The sequence below is a fragment of the Centrocercus urophasianus genome, unplaced genomic scaffold (genome assembly GCF_019232065.1).
Source record: "Centrocercus urophasianus isolate 14NV4802_14NV808 unplaced genomic scaffold, USGS_Curo_1.0 seq_17, whole genome shotgun sequence".
NCBI lineage: Eukaryota > Metazoa > Chordata > Aves > Galliformes > Phasianidae > Centrocercus > Centrocercus urophasianus.
This window is the reverse complement of record NW_024884722.1, coordinates 19,084,633-19,101,738: the sequence shown is the minus strand read 5'-3', so window position 1 is coordinate 19,101,738 and position 17,106 is coordinate 19,084,633. Positions and strand designations below refer to the sequence as shown.

General features: G+C 42.1%; 1 protein-coding gene across 28 annotated transcripts in view; it reads left to right on the top strand.

Moving 5' to 3' along the window:
• The window catches only part of SORBS1 (sorbin and SH3 domain containing 1), a 162,418-nt gene that overhangs the window by 90,057 nt on the left and 55,255 nt on the right, over window positions 1–17,106 (top strand). For 21 of the 28 annotated variants that reach the window (XM_042817966.1, XM_042817967.1, XM_042817961.1 and 18 more), the window contains 6 exons: window positions 6,764–6,819; window positions 8,491–8,556; window positions 10,702–10,797; window positions 14,434–14,553; window positions 16,118–16,144; window positions 16,297–16,412. In XM_042817966.1, the coding sequence (XP_042673900.1) occupies window positions 6,810–6,819; window positions 8,491–8,556; window positions 10,702–10,797; window positions 14,434–14,553; window positions 16,118–16,144; window positions 16,297–16,412 (435 nt within the window). In that variant the 5' untranslated portion in view covers window positions 6,764–6,809. The remainder of the gene's footprint in view (window positions 1–6,763; window positions 6,820–8,490; window positions 8,557–10,701; window positions 10,798–14,433; window positions 14,554–16,117; window positions 16,145–16,296; window positions 16,413–17,106) is intronic. The other 7 variants (XM_042817968.1, XM_042817984.1, XM_042817982.1 and 4 more) reach the window with 2 other exon arrangements.

Genomic DNA, 17,106 nt, shown 5'->3' with positions numbered 1-17,106 from the left:
AGATAGTCCCAAAACAGCTTGAACTAAATGAATCTTCTGCTTGTTCCAGTTGAAGTATAAAACCAGCATGCTGTAGGCTAGGTGAGATTGCTACTGTTTGGCCCCCAAAAGGTAAATCTGCAAAAAGGTAAATTTGACAGTGTTGAATTCATTGCCCCTTATTCACTGTACGTAAATGGCAATTTCAGTAGTTGTGTGAGTCCTGCTTGAATTCTTATGTAAGTCTCAGTTAAGCATCCTGAATTGTCCCAGGTGGTGGTGGGCTGCTAAATTGTTTACTGCTTTCCTTTAGAGCTACAGTCTGAGAGCTGTGCTCTGGGAATTGCCTTGCATGGGCTGCACTGCCACTTGTCTGTAGAGTGCTTCTGTCTGTGAGGTGTTAGCATACGTATTGCAGATAAAGCTGAGAAGAAATTGTCAGCTCCCCCCTCTAATGCTCTCAGGTGCTGCGACTGAATATAGGATTTTATTCAAAATACTCTAGAAGTTTCTGAACCTTTACAACGTGAGCTGCTTGGTTGTATAGGTGTCGCACAAAGGCAATTGTTTCTCTAGCAGACACATGATACATGGGGCACAGCCAATGTCACCATGATCTCAGCCATTAAATACAAAAACAGAAGGCAGTCACAGCGGACTCAGGAGGAAGTCAAAGCCCAGTTACAGTGCATTTAAAATCTATTATCTATTTTTTGACTGGAAAGTTACTGATAACAGTAGTTAACTCATCCCATGGGAAGCAGGGAGCCACCACATGTGTAGTCACTTTCCTTCCTGCCCTGTGCCAAGCTGTTGCTTTCCCAGCCCTGTGCCTGTGGCAGAGCAGGGTGCTGATGGCTTGAGCAGGAGACACCTCCAGCACCACAACCCTACATGTCTGAGTCATCATCACGAGAGCTCAGTGGCTGATGACAGTATTCCAGTCTATTTCTTTGCATGGGAGATCCCTGTGGACATCAAATCATTTTCTGAAGTTCCACTGACCATGGAATTGTTTCTCAAAGACAGGCCAGTGTTAGAACAGACCAGAGAAGCTGCTTTGCCTTTTGAACCTTGCTTTTCAGCTCTTGGGCATCTCACCTTCAGGCTTTGCTCTCTGGTTCTGTGATGCTGACCAGAGTTAAAGCTTTGTCCAGCCTTAAAGATATGCTGTTTGCTTGCTGGATTTCAGAGATGGATGACAGCACGTAGACCAGTGGCTTTGGAAACGTTTGTTTACAGGTTTGCAAACAGGTCCTTTCCACACTCAGAGTTGTGATTGCTTTCTGAAAATGAATGGTGCCTATGTAAACAGAAAAACGATGTTGGTACAAAACAGTTTGGTGCTAGCTGTTCACCAGTTAAATTTAGGTCAGAAACAATGCAAGTTGCAAGTCAGATGCAATGTTCTACTCATAAGAAGGAAGGAGTTGGCTTCAAGGAGGAGCTGTAGAGGCAAGAAACCATTAAGGGTTTCAAGCTGGGACTTGAAGAGTTCCTGCCCAGGATTGTATAACACAGCTGCCTGCAATAGCATGGGAGTAAGCTTGATGACCCCACAGATCCTTCTTGGCAGTGTTCGAAAGTGGTGACCTTGAACTGAGTTAACTCAGGTTGCTGGTAAGAGTTGTTTGCTCTGAAGTTGGTGACTGAAGGATAACTTCATTCTGAAGGCATCTCTGAGTTCTTAAAGTCACATCTCCTGGTTTACATTTCTTGTTTGATGGGCTGGCATGTTACTGTTAAATTATACCCAGACTGGCACACATACCCCAGATAAGCTCATTAGAAAGGAAGCAAACATGCACCATATTTAAAAAATAAAAAAGACAACAGTACTGTATATGCAGTGTGCTATGTTTGTTTGTTCCAACAGCTGTAAGCTCAATTATTTAAAAGGACATGCTATTCCAGCTTGTGTGCAGCGCTGTCATTTGTTGAATTTAGCTGAGCCCTCATTGCTCAGTGTTGTCTGAACCTTTGCTGAAGTGTGTGCGGGGAGGAGGCTGCTTGGAGCTGGTAGGACTCCAGGCTGGATGTGGCTCTGGGCAGCCTGGTCTGGTGATTGGCAACCCTGCCCATGGCAGGAGGTCTGAAACTAGATGATCATTATGGTCCTTTTCAATCCAGGCCATTCTATGATTCTTCACAGTCCTTTCCTGACATTTATTCTTAGGAGCATCATGTCTTCTGATGGAATAACAGGACATTCTTTAACCCTTAAAATAAAACTGACAGGCAACATATTTCCGTCAGTATTTCAGGATAAGAGAGTAATGATACTTGGAGAAGAGAGCTGATTGACTGGATTAACCCAGAGCTGTGCCTCTTATATTCCCAAGCTACTTTCTCTTGCTCCCTTTTATGTGGTACAGCATGAGAAGTACAGCTGTGTTCTCCAGTGGCTTGCTTTAAGCAGAGGAACCTCTTAGTAGCAGACGCTGGCAGCAGTGCAGCCCTTTGCCCCCTGTCCAGCTCTGGGATCACTGGGATCACATGGTGGTGGCCCTGCTGGCTGAGTGGAGCATCTGGGGCAGGAACACTGGTGGCATTGAGAGAGGGGCTGAGCCAAGGGCTAAACAAGTGGGTGCCAGAGTAATGTTCAAGGGCTGATCAAGTGAAAAACAGCATTTGTGAATGCTCATCATCTCTTAAATCTAAAAATCTCCAATTTTCTTCTAAAAGCCTTAATAGCTAGACTATTATATAAACAAGACTTTGATTTTTCATTTGCATACTACAAAACACTCAACGCTCTTGTGTGTGAAGAAACACTTTTGCAAATGTGAAAGCTCAGAACTGAGGAGCTAAAGCGGGGAATCTGAGTAATGAATTTAAGGCCTGCCTGATGAGTTTTGAATGCTTATGATTAGCAACAGCTCTTAAATTCTAAGTAAGTCATCGGGGCTATCAGTAACAGCAAGAGAAGAAACCAGAGGAAATGACTTTTCCCCACACGTACATTAGACCACCAAAAATAACCACCACCCACGACTCCCGGCAGAGATACCGGTGACTGCAGAGCGTGCGTCCTTACTCGGGACAATTAATGAGCTGTTTGTTACCCTGACCGTTGCAGGGGGAGCACTTGAATGTTTAGAGCATGTGAGATAATCCAGAGACATGCTGCGCAGCAGTAGTCACTACTTATCTGCATTCCTCCTAAATAGGGCTCTAAATCCACTGTGCTCCGTTTCCACACCAAGTAGGGAAGGAGCTGCGGCCCTGGGAGAGATGTGCTGGGGGTGAGAGGGAGGAAGGAGTGCTGAACACCCGTCTAGAGGTACAGAGCTGGCAAGGAGCTGCTGGACGTTACATACAGGCGTTGGCATCTTCAGCATTACAACTGCTGGCTTATGCCCTTAGGAATTCATCACCTTTCATTGTGTTTTGAATGTCTGCAGCTTTGTTGCTATGTCTGTCATATTTCAGGAAAGGCATAAATTCAGAGCTGGCAAGGAGGCAGTGGTCTGCTCCTTACAGCATGGACCTAGGAGACACTGTGGTGGTTGTGTGTGGGAGATCGGTTTTTGTTTTGCCTGATTTGGTGGTACTGTTTTTCAGTTTCTAAGACTGGCACAAGGGATCCAACCTTTGATTTCCTTCAAAAGATTCAGTCCTGAAGTATGACTGTGCGTTCTGCACATGTCTGTGGGGTCTGTGTGATCATTTCTACAGGAAGGAGGAACGGAGAGCAGCAGATGTTCCCAGATCCACCTGCCTCTGCAGCCCATGTGCAGCCTGTCCAACCAATCTGGCAGGGCTGCTCTGCCTAAGGATGCTCTCGCAAGCACAGACAGTGTGCTGACTTATAGCACATATCTTCCCAAATGTTACAGAGGGCAATGCAGGGGGCACCAGGCCAGGTGTGCTGTTGGACTAAACAGAATCTGGCCCTGAGAACAGCCTTAGACTACACAAAATACAAGTGTAACAGGACTTCAGTGAATGGTTTAGGTGAAGCCTATGGGAAACAGGGTGCAAAAGGCACCGAGGCACATTCTCAACTTCAAACATACTCTGTAATTTTCTCAATCTAAGCAGCAGATTGTTTTTGTACCAGGCTGCAGTGAGTCTGCACACAGACCCTCAAATGACCTAAATCAACTTTAAAATGGAACCTCCAGAGTTACAGTAGTTGAAGTGCTCTAGATTGCATACATTAACCCTCAGCACTCCAAACCTATTCTTTTTATGGGAACCTATATTAAGTGTATGTTCATGAGTGCTTGAATAATACTGATTAGTTTCACGGTTAATGAATGCTGAATGGTTGTTGTTTTAATTGGATTCTGTAATTGCAACTAAGTGTGAGTATATGGGTGTAGTCGTTTTTCTAGATCTAGTTCTAATGAGTTTGTACACCACCTTCATTTAATTTAGGAAACTTATTCCTTTAATTACAACTGAGTTTCTGATCTCAAATCGCTTCTTGTGGAAAAGTAATTTGTTCTTTTAAGGCCAAATAATTGAGCTTTTTTTGTGTGTGAGCTCTTTGCTGAATGCCTTTCTTAGCACGGTGAAGCAAGTGCTTTATTCTGTAAGCAGTGTCATGACTCTCAAATACAAAAGAAACCATTGAAATCAGTTTCCTGGCAGTTGTGATGTCACATTCTAAGTGGAGAAGAGACGCTTCAAAATGAGTAAGGCACGGGGTCAGAGAAGTACTTGCTCAGATACTGCTACTGAGAAATGTGCTCTACCACCATATTGCTGAGAACCTGGCCTTTGCCAGGTGTGTGAGCTTAGTGTATCCTGCCAGAAGGGTAGCATGCTGGAGTTTGTTGGGCCTTTTAAAAATCTTAAATAGCAGAGGAAGACATGCAACCTTTTGGGGATACTCAGTGTAGAGGAAAGGTCCCATTGACCTGTACATATCCCAAGGAGAGGGCCAGTGTTGTGCTAGTACTTCTGGGTACTAGCAGCCTCCCTCAGTTTCACAATGTTTTTATTTCTAAAGCTGAATTGAGACTTAACTGCAGTGGTTTTCTCCCTGCTCTATGAAGGAACTTGTATTTTTCCAGTAAGTTTAACTGATAATAGTTTTCCATAGCTAGACGAATGTGATATTGTTTCTTCCTTTGCCTTGATAATCTGTAATTTTAGCTCATTTATTTATCCTTTACCTCAACTAAGGTAATTACTTTCTGTAATTGAAGCTTACAGAGATCAGAAAGATCATTATTAATAAATACATTTGGCCAAATTCTGAGCCTGTCAACCATTACTATTTCAGGGCTCTTGCTTCTAATATGAAATGGTAGGAACACAAAGCGGGTGCTGTGTTGGCAGGCCTTTTGGTTGTGTTCGGCTTTTGTTGAGTTGCTTTATTTTGTGCCTGCTGCTCCTTTTCTGGGGTCAGTTTGGAGTTAGGCTGTGCCCTGCCGAGCCTTCTCCGGCCCATAATGAAGTACCTTCTGTGGGCATTTTAATGAATAAAATAACTAAGTGTTGGCAGCTGTTGCTGGTGTGACATGCCTGAAAGCCCAGATATCAGCTAGTTTTACAGGTGAATCCATTATTTTATTTGCCAGCTTAATTTTCTTTACTTTCCTTTTGACTGTCTGTCAAATGTGCTAATTATACTCTGATTGGTATGGAATGAACGCTGCTTGAGAATGGGGGTGCTTCAGGCAAGGAGGCAAACTGAACTCCCTGAAGACAATTTCCACCTCTTAGATGGTCCCACTACTGCCTATGCTTCTTCTAACAGGAAAACAAGAAAACAAAAAATGTCTCCTCTGCCACCTTGTTTCTCCAAGCAGCCTGGAAGTAAGGGAAGGGGTTGTATTCCTTCAGATTAGGGTGTTTGTTTATGCACAATTGCACAATTTGTGATACTTACTCCTATTTGTGCCCTGAAAAGCATTTAATTAGCTGGAATCACTCATGCTCTATTTAGTGCTAATTTTTGGGGGGAAGTGGGAGGGAGAATGAGACGTGAAATTAAAGAGTTTTTATCAACCTAGACCTCGGGAGAGTTAAGAAGTCCTGGCAAACATAGACTGTTTTGTAGAAATGCTGCTCTTTTTCTTTTCAGACCAACATCTGCAGTGACATTGAAAACTTTGTAGTACCAAGTCTTGACCAGGAATAGGCACTGCAGTTGTCCTACATAGTTTCTAATGACTGTGAAAATTTATTTTCTTCATCTCTGTTCACAGTCGGAGATTTTTTATCGCAGATTGGTAACTTCATTGCCTTTGATCCCAGGAGCATTAAAGCTTCTAATTTGAAGTTTCACCTGTTGCAGCATGTTCCTGATGATACCAGGAACAGGACTGGAAATGATTGGTGCAGAAGTTAATAAACATTTCTACAAATACTTATTCTTCATTCTAACATCTTCCACCAGGGAGGCTGGTGTTGGTAGGAGTAGCAGATAACCTTGAAATATGGCAGTGATCTAAGCTTGAGAGTTTTAGCTTAAAAATGGATGGTCTCACTAAGATTTTTTCTTTTTTTTAATCAAAGATGATGGGCTTTTCATATATTAGAAGCTTATCCAGATTTGTAGTGTGCTGTATAGAAACTCTCATGGTTTATTTGGTATGATCCTTAGGTTGGAAAGTTGTATGTATATTATGTGAAAATTTAATTTCTGATAATTACCAACAAAAATGGTAACTGCTGACATAAATACATCTTGATTTTGAAACTCAGTTTCTTGAGAAAATTCTTGCAGTTCTTACCTTGATTTTTGTGATGATTGTTCAGCATTAGATACACTACTGTCTAAGCAGATTTTGAACAAAATAACCATTCTACCTTTCACTTTAAACAGAGATAAACAAAATCCAGAAGTGAAAAAGGCAATTCCTTCTGCCACAATGAGCTCTGGTAAGTCTGTGTTATTTTCTGCTTGTTCTCATTAACCTACCTTTCTATTGCTGGACTTATTCCTAATAGTTTTTGATCCAATTACTTTTTTTTCTTTTTCTGACTCTTTTACATCCTGGTTCTCAGGCAAAGCCCTGGCATTGCAGAATGGTTTGGGTTGGAAGGGACCTAAAAATCCCTCGAATACCCCTGCCATTGGCAGGGATACCTCCCACTACACTAGGTTGATCAAAGCCCTATCCAACCTGGCCTTGAACACCTCCAGAGACTGAATATCACAGTTTCTCTGGGCAGCCTGGTCCAGCGCCTCATCACCCTCATAGGGAAGAATTTCTTTATAATACCTAGTCTAAACCTACCCCCTTCCAGTTTAAAATCATTATTCCTTGTCCTATCGCTATACTTCCTGATAAGGTGTCCTTCCATAGATTTCCTCTTGGCTCCCCTTAAGTGTTATAAGATCTCCCTGGAGCCATCTCTTCTCCAGACTGAATGACCCCAACTGCCTTATCTCCTCTTCACAGTTGCTCCAGCCCTCTGTGGAAAGGCTCAGGGATGCTAACTTTTGGAGAAAGAGTGGAATGACTTTGTAGTAGTGTCCTGGCTAGAGTTCTGTTCTTTCAAATTGGTCTATAAAGCTCTGACATCTTGAACCAAAGTTGGTCACTTTAGCTTGTTGTAGTCTGGAATGAGTTCTGAAAGACTTAGATCTGTTTTAACGGAGGTGAGTGCAAAGTTTGACATCTGGATAGGAAAAATTAGCTCTTCAAAGAAAAGTGAGGGTAAAGGAAATGGAGACAGTTGGGGAAAGGACAAGTGTTGGGTTTGTCTGGGTAATAAGGCAAGACTGAAAAAGTTAAAGTAGATACCATGCTAAAGTACCATATGTAGGACCCATGGAATAACATCTCCACTTGATTTTAGCACTTATCATGTCTCAGCTGGAGTATTGTGTCCAGTTTTTAGCACCACATTTTGAGAAAAAACAGAACCATTTGGAGATCGTAGAGAGAAATACCAGAAGAATAACCAGAAGCATGAGCTGGGAATTTGACTTAAAAGTTGCAAAAACTTTGATGTTTTAAAGCACTGGAATAAACTGCTCTAGGGTGATATGTAAAAACCAGTTAGGCAAACATATGTCAGTAATTACAAAGATAGATACGTATGTCCCTGTTGTGGGTCAGGAACATGGCTTCAGATGACCATTGGAGATCCTTTCCAGTGCTGTCTTGTTTCTTCAAACTCACAAAACTCAATTTGATTCATGCCAACACAGCACATAGCTGAAAAATTAGGGAGTGTGGGCCAGCTCTCTTATCTTTGAGTTTGTACTCACATCTGGCTAACATGGTAGCAAAGAGCATTTATTTTTCCCAAACTAGGGTATTCATGTCCCTCCAAAAATGAAAACAGCATTGAGCCGAGTGCTATCTATACGTATAGAGACAGTCCCTGCTTTTAAAGTGGCTGCAATCCACAAAGGACAAAGAGAGACCTAGGTGTCATCCAAGGGAGATTTGTGTTCTCCAAGCAACATTTCTAGAGGTGGTAGGAATACTTCCGATCTCCAGAATCAGGTAGCTCAGACCCACAGCACGCCCTCATATTCAGATGTGAAATTCAGTTGCAAATACTTGTAAAGTAATCTGCTTCTTGGTTTTCTTGCAGAACGTGAAGAAGTTGATGTTGCAAAAACTGTTGTCAATGGGCTGAGCAGCAATGGACAAGAAAAAGGTGGGTTGAGAGCTTCAGAGCCGCCTCTGCAGCTCCCCCTGTGTGTCAGCTGAGTAATGTGGTTGGTTTCCCTGGGCACCACAGCAGTGTTTCCAAATTTAGTTTGCCTGGCGACTGTTACAAGAAAGGCCTTGTGCTGCGGCATGCCAGCAGCAGCATTTTTTAGCTGAACAAGCTCTCTTTGTCTTTTAAGCAACAAAAGGTGGCAGGCTGGATTTGCATTTTTGCATATTTTTTGTGCTGTTTTGAAGAAAGCAGTACATTACTTCTAGTACTTGCGAGCACCTGTGTATCAGTATCTTGATGTGTTTAAGCAGCATGGACTTTTGGATGCCTGTGTGTGAACCCTGTTAACTTCAGTGAGAGGTGAAGTTCTGAGCCAGAAGTAAAGAGCTGGAACTGATTATGTAATAAAGAAATGTGCCATTAGCAACCAGGGTTTTAAGCCCCAATTTATCTGAACAAACCAGCCTTCGTGTTAACATCAACAGATTTGAAGCATTAAATAGCATTCAGTATTATATAGTGATGGTGTGTATTTTGGCAGGGTGAAAGTATGTGCTTGTATGGGTTGGTTGTCTGCAGGGTTCATTTCCTTTCTTTTCTTTCGATGCCTTTTTATAGTGGTTAGTATTTTGGCTGCATTGTGGGTGGCTGAATTCAGTCGGTTGCAAAGCAGAACAGCCTTAGAGTTGTTTCCTAAACCGCAGACTCTTTGGAGTGGAGAGATCTGTTGAATTCAGGATGCTCAGGGAGATGCGTGGAGAACAGAGTTTGATTTGGTTTGCTCTAAGGCAAATGGCTTTCAATCCATTCAATCAAATCCAAAAAATCAACAGCTATCTGTGGTTTGAAAAAATTTGTTGAGCTCTTCCTCTAGCCTCTTGCTTGAGAGCCCTTTGCCAGATGGAAGTCTTTGCTTCCCAGTTCTGCCAGGGGCCAGAAGGAGCTGCCACCAGGTGATGTGCACGGTGCTCTGAGGTCAGTACCTCTCTCACTCTCACCCAGTGCTCAGAGGTGGTGTGAAAAGTGTTAGGGATGTGGTTCCTCTTACTCCTGATTTTTCAGGCCTGAAGGAGGTGGAGTGTAGAGGACACCTGCCACTTTCTGGCTAATATTTCCATGCAGAAATCTGATAGATTCTAAAGGAGAAAATCTTGGCTCTGCAGAAATCAACAGCACAACTCACTATGTTGTGTTATTACTGTATCATTACTCTAGTGGAGCTTTGACTGCGTGGTGTTAATCTTGGCAGATCCTATTGAGTATCACCTATATGTAGTTTCACCTTTTTTATTTTCATCTGTAATAGAGTTCCCCATTAGCAGCAATAAAGAAATGGAAAGGAAGTAGCAACAGTTTTGGAGAGTTTTGTAACCACTGCTAGAATTTTGCACTGTGCTACCTATGATTTTCCCCTACATTATTTTAATATGTAATTTTATTACATTTATATGTATATATGTGTATATGTATATATATGTATATATATGTAATTATATGTAACATTACATTTTATATGTATACTGTAAGTACTATGCTAAGTAATGGTGTGCAGGAGAAATCTTTAATTTACTGCTTTGATAGGTGTCTTATTTTTCTGGACCAGGTATTTGATGCTACACTTCAGTGTGGAACTGCTTTTCAGGATTGTTTAATATTTCTGTACTGTCTTGTTGCTGAACTTATAAAATGTGCCCTAAAATCCAGAATTCCTGTAGTATGGGTAGTTTTTGGTGTCTCTCTCTGAACCTCTGCCTGTTTTTTCACTTTAACTGAGCCACTGTAAAATTGACTTAACATTTTTATTTTTGCATGTAGTGTATCGCATCTGAATGGTCACACTAAAAAAAAAATTATGGCTTGTAAAAACTAATGCTTCCAGGTTTGTTACCCCTGCAGCATAGTGGTGGTCAGCAGTTAGTTGACTCAGTAAGCAGTTCTGTGCGTGCTCTAAAGCAGACGTATCCTGGATTAGGACAAGCGCAGGGATATTTTTAGTGGTTGCATCACTGCTCTCTGGACTGCTTTTGTGTTTGAAATTTCCTGCTATTGTGTCTCTGAGTACATTAGAAAATTTAGTGGCATGATTCCAAACTCTGTTCTTCCCTTTTGGATGTGCCATTTACACTTTTGTGTTTGCAGCTGTTGACGTCCCTTTATACACACGCTCTATTTCTGCCGTTACAATAATCCCTGTGAAGAAAGTGAAAAGTTCTCCTCACCTAGTGCTGCCTACAGGTATCTTTTTCTTACTCCCCCTGCTATGCATTAGTTGCCATCATTCTCCCTTTTTCTCTCTTTTTTTCTCTCTGCTTCACCCACGTGCTTTGGCTGGCTTTCAGCTTCATCATTTCTCACTGTTTCCAGAGCCGTAGATTTCATCAGTAGGTAATAAAGTTAGGTCCTGATGGCACAGTGCACTGTTCTCAATTATGCTGTTTCTCTGCAGACATAATTGTGTCTGCTTGAATCTGGAATCATTGCAAGCTCTTCTAGTGCTTGGTTATGAATGTTGCTGTTATTACAGCCTCATTTTGAACCAAACTCCTGATGAACCAGAGAATGCTTCCTGCGTATCTTTAGTCTTTATGAAAGTAAATAGACATCAGAGGTGCTATTTTACAGGTTCAAGCATAGTTCAGCATCCATGGGATGGTTTTGTTATTCAGTGCATATGCTGACACTAGAGAAACTTTATGTAGATAAATAAGGATGTCAGGCTCTCTGTTACCCTCTCCCACTAACGTGTTTTCCTGCTAGAATTACAAGATTATTTTTGTTCTTTGCTGGATTTGGGCAGTCGTACCAGGCTAGCTGATACTGCTCGTCTCTTCTAATCTGTCTCCCACAGGCACTAAGTAAGGAACTTATGACATTGCGTTTGGTACCAATCTGCTGGATCCCTCTAACGAGAAATTTGGATCTTTGTTTTCTCTCTTTTGACTAAATTTGTGAGGGCATTTGTCATTGTCAGTTTTATTTTCAACCCTTTTCTAAGTGTTCTGATTTTATTGAGTTCAAAACATTTTTTCAGTGAGTGCTACTGTTTTGATTTGGCTTATGTTTGGAATAAGTTGTATGAAAATAAACTGCTTTGGTAAGGAAAGTTCTCTGTTTCTTGGCGTACATCTCTGCAGAGGTGTCAGTCCCAAGACTTTCCTGTATCATTAAGGGTTCTGCCACCCAAACCTGTGCGTCTAAAATGGAGCACACGAGCAGTCAGGCACAGAGCACTTACAGTTTTTTTCCTCTTATTATTTCATGTATCCCTAATTCAGAAGTGAGTTATGTCAGTGTGCAATGCAAGGTGTCTGCTTTGCTGTATTGCAGCATTTAGAGCCATCTCTGTTAATTCTGGGCCTTATACTTCCAGGCTGCATGCTCTCACTCTATTCCAGGTGCACTGTTTATTTTTGCCAAAATGATTAGGAAAGACTTTTTCTCTTGCTCATCTGCTTAATGACCAAGAATCGAAATGTTAACTGGAAGGGAGAGGAGGGAAAAGAATGAACAGAAGTGTTCAGTAAGGAGAACGTTAGCAGAAAGTGCTGAAGTATTCTCCACTTGCCCACTTTGCGATAGCCTGGGAGCAAGAAGAGGTTGTGGAGTAAAAAGGAACCAGCCGTATTGCAATCTCTAGAGCCTTCATTCATGAAGATGCTGATATGCTTTTCCTAAGCTTCAAAAATGTTACTAAGATCTGGCCTCTGTGAAGGACTTTAATGTCTCTTGAACCTTAGCCTAAGACTTAGCATAAGATTTGTCTCAAAAAACTACTTTTAATCTGGATATTGGACTCCAACAGTCCACGGAGAGCGATGAACAGTTCCAGGACCTTCGTCCTCTTGTATAATAGAAGCATTTCTGCTGTGAGCTCTAGATGTTTTTGTGAGTGTAGAAGAATGGCAACCCTTCACTCGGTCCTGATAACTCCCAACAAGATGTCTATGCTTCGTAGTTACAGTACTCTTGAAACTGGAGTCTCAAAATGTAAACTTTGTTGGTTTGCACATGAATCTGTAGAGTCCTGAGGCTGCGTGTTGTGTTGTGTGGATGTAAGTGGCAGCCAGTAATAGCCCTGGACAAGATAATCTAACCCTACTCTGCATCAAGTGCTTTAGGGCTTTCTCACAAAGAGTAGCTTCAGGTAGCAGATCCACCCTTAGTATTGGAGAAGAGGTGGAATACATAGGGAGTCGGATGTTTTTTTCCATCAATTCTGTCTTTACTTAATTTGCGGCATTGAAGCAACCTCTAGGAGGGGAAGCACTATCACACAGACATAACAAATGCTTCTCAGTCAGAGAAATCAGCTTCTATTTCAGCAGCCGCATGGGTAACTCTAAGGCATGATCTGTTGTGTGATGCGATTGTGAAGTTAGTACGTTTAAGTTTAAGCAGCATTTGATACGTGTGGATGTGCTACCTGAAACAATCTTTTTTAGGGATGTCTTAAAGTTTTGTAAGCCCAAGTAAAAGTGTGAACCATGGAGATTCAGCATTGAGGGTTTCCAGTATGAACCAAATGCTTGACATGCAGTGAGTCTTCCTGCTTACTGCTTTTATCCATCTGCCACTCTTGATGCTTTGTTATGTTGTGGCAGTGTTTTGCAACCTTGGCTGAGGCATTGTCATGGTCTGTAGGCACTGTCTGGGTGTGGATGTAATGAATGGTGTCTTACTACAATTAGGCAGTGGATGCTAATCTGCACAAACACAAGCTGTTATATGGGCAGTGAGCAGCAGCTTCTACCCCTTCCTTTCAGTCTGGAGGTATAACTGTCATTATTGATAACGGGTCTCAAAGAGGAGCTCCATCCCTCTGCTACAGAGGGAACTTGATCCTTACCTGTAAATATAAAAAATAATCATGTTGTCACCTGTGCAACATGGCACATCCTCAGATCCCCTTCAGGCTCCCTGTGCATTGTCGTGGAAGGACTAGCACTTCTCCTGAGGTAGGTCAAAGTGAAAAGGGTGATGGCAGCTGCAGGGCAGTAATAGGTAGTGCGTAAGAAAGGGAGGTGATATGTTTTCCTGTGGAAGTAGGTTGGATAAGTAAGAGTCTCTTTAGGCATATTGTTTCTACGTATATCTTAGAGGAAACAACTCTCCGGAAAGATTTTAAATAAGGGCAGGAAGATGGCCTTGAAGTTCTGTTTTGTAATTGCTGAATAAGGGGACAGGAGGAAAGAACCCAAATCCACAGACTGAAGTGCACAAGGGTAAACCTGGACAGAAGTTGTCCTGAATGAGCCTTAGCAAGGAAGCTGACGTGACCTGGTGTTTGGCTCGCAGAGTCATCTGTTAAATTTCTTTATACTTTATGGCATTTGGGTTCCTACATTGAAAAGATACAACACCATCATGGAATGGGGGAACCTGGCAAGGAGGCAGATCATATTCACAGTTACAAGGTTTTGTGCTCCAGTAAACATAAGACCTTTTTTTTGCCTGCACAAAAGGCATTTTTAAGCACACAAATCATGCTGCTGTGTACCACTGGGATATCCAGCAGAAGAGACACAGGTGTAATGCTGTCCTGCTGATACAATATTTACATGCAGAGCAGGCCAAATGAAGCAAATGGACCCATGAAATTTGGTTCAACCAATCATCCTTTTTTCCTGCTTTCTTAGCTGTATTACATTGGCACGGAACTTGTTTCTACATTCATCAGTTACTTGAATACAAAACTGCTTTGAATTCTCAATGCTTTAAATCCAGAGCTAATCTTCATCAACATAAACATTACTAGATCGATTCACTCAGAGACAGCCATGCTGAAGTTACTCCACAGAGCTCTGATGGTTCCTAAGAGCTTTGTATCATCTCGTTCAATGTGTCTTTTCTGTGCATGTACATTTCCTGTAGAAACAGATCCCACTAAAGTCTGCAGTGGAAAAGGAGCTGTGACCCTCTGGGTATCTTCAACCTCTGAAGAGAATCAGAAAATCTCTTCGCCATGTCCTCAGGATGCTGAGAAACCTGAAAGTAAGTGAAGTGGCTGCAAAGTTATCTGGAAAATGTTGCCTTGTAGTAACATTGTGTGAGGTCAGTTCAGGGTCTTGGGCTGTGTTTTTTGTTGTTATTTGATTTTTAAACTAAAATTTAAAGCCTGAGGTCCTATAGCTGCTGGAAATCTCTTTTTAAAAGCCAGACCAGTATTACATCTCCAAGGGGAGAAATGGACTCCTATTCTCTTCCAGTGCATGACAGCTCTCTCATCGACTTAAATTTGTTTACAGCTCCCTTTTGCTACCAGCAGCACCAAGAATTCTCATCTAGTTGTTATTGTGGTGATTGGTTGGTTGTTTTGTTTTGTCTGTTCTGGCAGACTTTTATCCCAGCCAAGATGAACCAGAAAAAGGCTCGACAGTGCTGCTCGCTACCACAGCGTTCACTTGGGTTGTCAAGGGAGCAGGAGTGGCATCCCAGACATACACTGTCGCCACAGAGCTTTGCCATCATTCAATAGCAGAAGTGTAATTACTTAATTGTAGGAGACAGGCAAAGCATAATAAACCTGGCCAGTGTAATGGGTCTGGCAGAGAGGATGAACTCCCACAGGCAAGATGCTGTTAAGGGGAATGGGGGGTCAAACTTGCTCCTGAAAGCAAAGTACACATCATTTCTGGATGTATTGTTATAAGAAGGATGATTCCATTAATTCCAGCCCCAATGTGCCACTTTCTGCTCCATCTTCTCCTCCCTTTCTGCTTTACCCTTGACCTTCCCTCTTTTCATGTTCCTGCCCCCCATCATTGCCTCTCACTGCTGATGGCTTCATAAATTTCCAGCAGCCTGAATGGCAGTGAGCCCATTACTATGGAAATGAGGTTGTTAATACTTCCTTTGCTTATTCTCTCAATCACTTTATGAAATGTACTTTGGAGCTGGAAGAGCTTTTTGCATCTAAAAGCAAAATGACTAACAGGGGAGAGGTAGTGGGGAGGAGCCCAGTGGAAGGTGGGTAAAGAGATGATGAAACCAATGTATCTATATGCAGAGACTTGATTGTAAAGTGACATTGTTTTGTTTTTAAATTCCTTTCACGTGCATGAACTTAGTGTGCCAAACCTGATCTGTTTGTTGACAGTCCTCTGTCCCAGTTAATCATATGTAGTAGCAGTGACAAGGGTAGAAATGTCTTCATCAGTTTTATCAGAGCTGAATATGGAGTCCCTGTGTTCCCAGTAGTGTATGGTGTTCGGACATGAAGCTGCAGCTTTAGAAAGTAGCTAGCTGGGCTGCCTTTTTGCCTCTGAAATAAGAATGTCAATGAACAATTGTTTCTTCATTGCTCTGAATGAATTGCCTTGTGTTTACAAAGGTCAGAAAGGAGGAGGGCATCGTGTTTGGGGCTGGTCTCTATGGTAATTAGGCAGCCCAGTCAGAGAGCATTTTATGTTTGAAGTGAAGTAACTCAACTCTTTACTCCAATAGGTACATGTTGTCTGTAAATGTAACAGTTTATTTTTATTTTTTCTCTTCCTTTTCCTTTATGCTTGCCCTCTACTCCCATCCCTTCTGTCCCTCTTTTCTGTGAAATGCTTAGGTCTGGAGCCAGAAAACACAGAAACAGGTACAAACATTGACTACTTACGTTGTTACTTCTGCTGCTTTCTTGGAAGTATTTCTTTTTGTCTGGAGGAAGAAAAATCCCTTCCCTTCACTAATTCTGTAGCTGGAGGGAATCCTCTGTCATCTGAATTGCTTTTCTTCTTTCCCTTCTAGATGATTGGAGATCATCACCCAACACTGATGCCAACGGGGATGCCCAACCATCTTCTCTGGCTGCCAAGGGTTATAGGAGTGTGCGTCCGAACCTTTCCTCGGACAGCAAGCCACAGGTAAGCCTTTCTTCTGCCACTCTCAGGGTGATCTTCTGGGTTCAAGCACTGGATTCATGGGCAGAAGTCCCGGGTTGAACTCCAGATTTTGCTGCAGACTTGGGTAAGTTACTGTGCATCAGCTTTTCCTTCCTGTGAAATGGGAACAACACTGATGTCAGCAGAATGCTGTGGAGCTTTTGTGTTCAGAGGGACCACAGTGTTTCCTTGGTGGACGAAGAAGGACAACAATGCTATTTGCTTGCAACAAAAAGGTGAAGTAGCCATCTGTTAGTTTGTCTTCTGTGTTGGTGTATTTTCTAGAGGTTGAGCAGGCTGAAATAAGTTGTTTAGGATGGGCCTGACTTTACTGGGGAAATGCCTTTTAGTTTTAATACTGTAACTGATACAAGCCTTTTAAGGCTGTCAAGGGAAAGATTGTATTTGTACATTGGGATAAATTGTGAAATGAATCAATTAAAAGAAGGTGTAACTTCATCCTTTTGAGTGACTGGTCTGCACAGAGGTGGTCTGAATGCTCATAAGTAAGCCCTTTGTTAGATAATGTGTTCTTATGTGAAATGGAGAGCCCCTGAAAACCCTGTCCCCTGTCGGGGTGACTGCTCCTATCATCAGCAACCTGTAGTAATGCCACAGAGCAGACACTGTTCCTAAAATTTTTAAGTGGAAGATGGCACAGCTCAGATGAAGACTT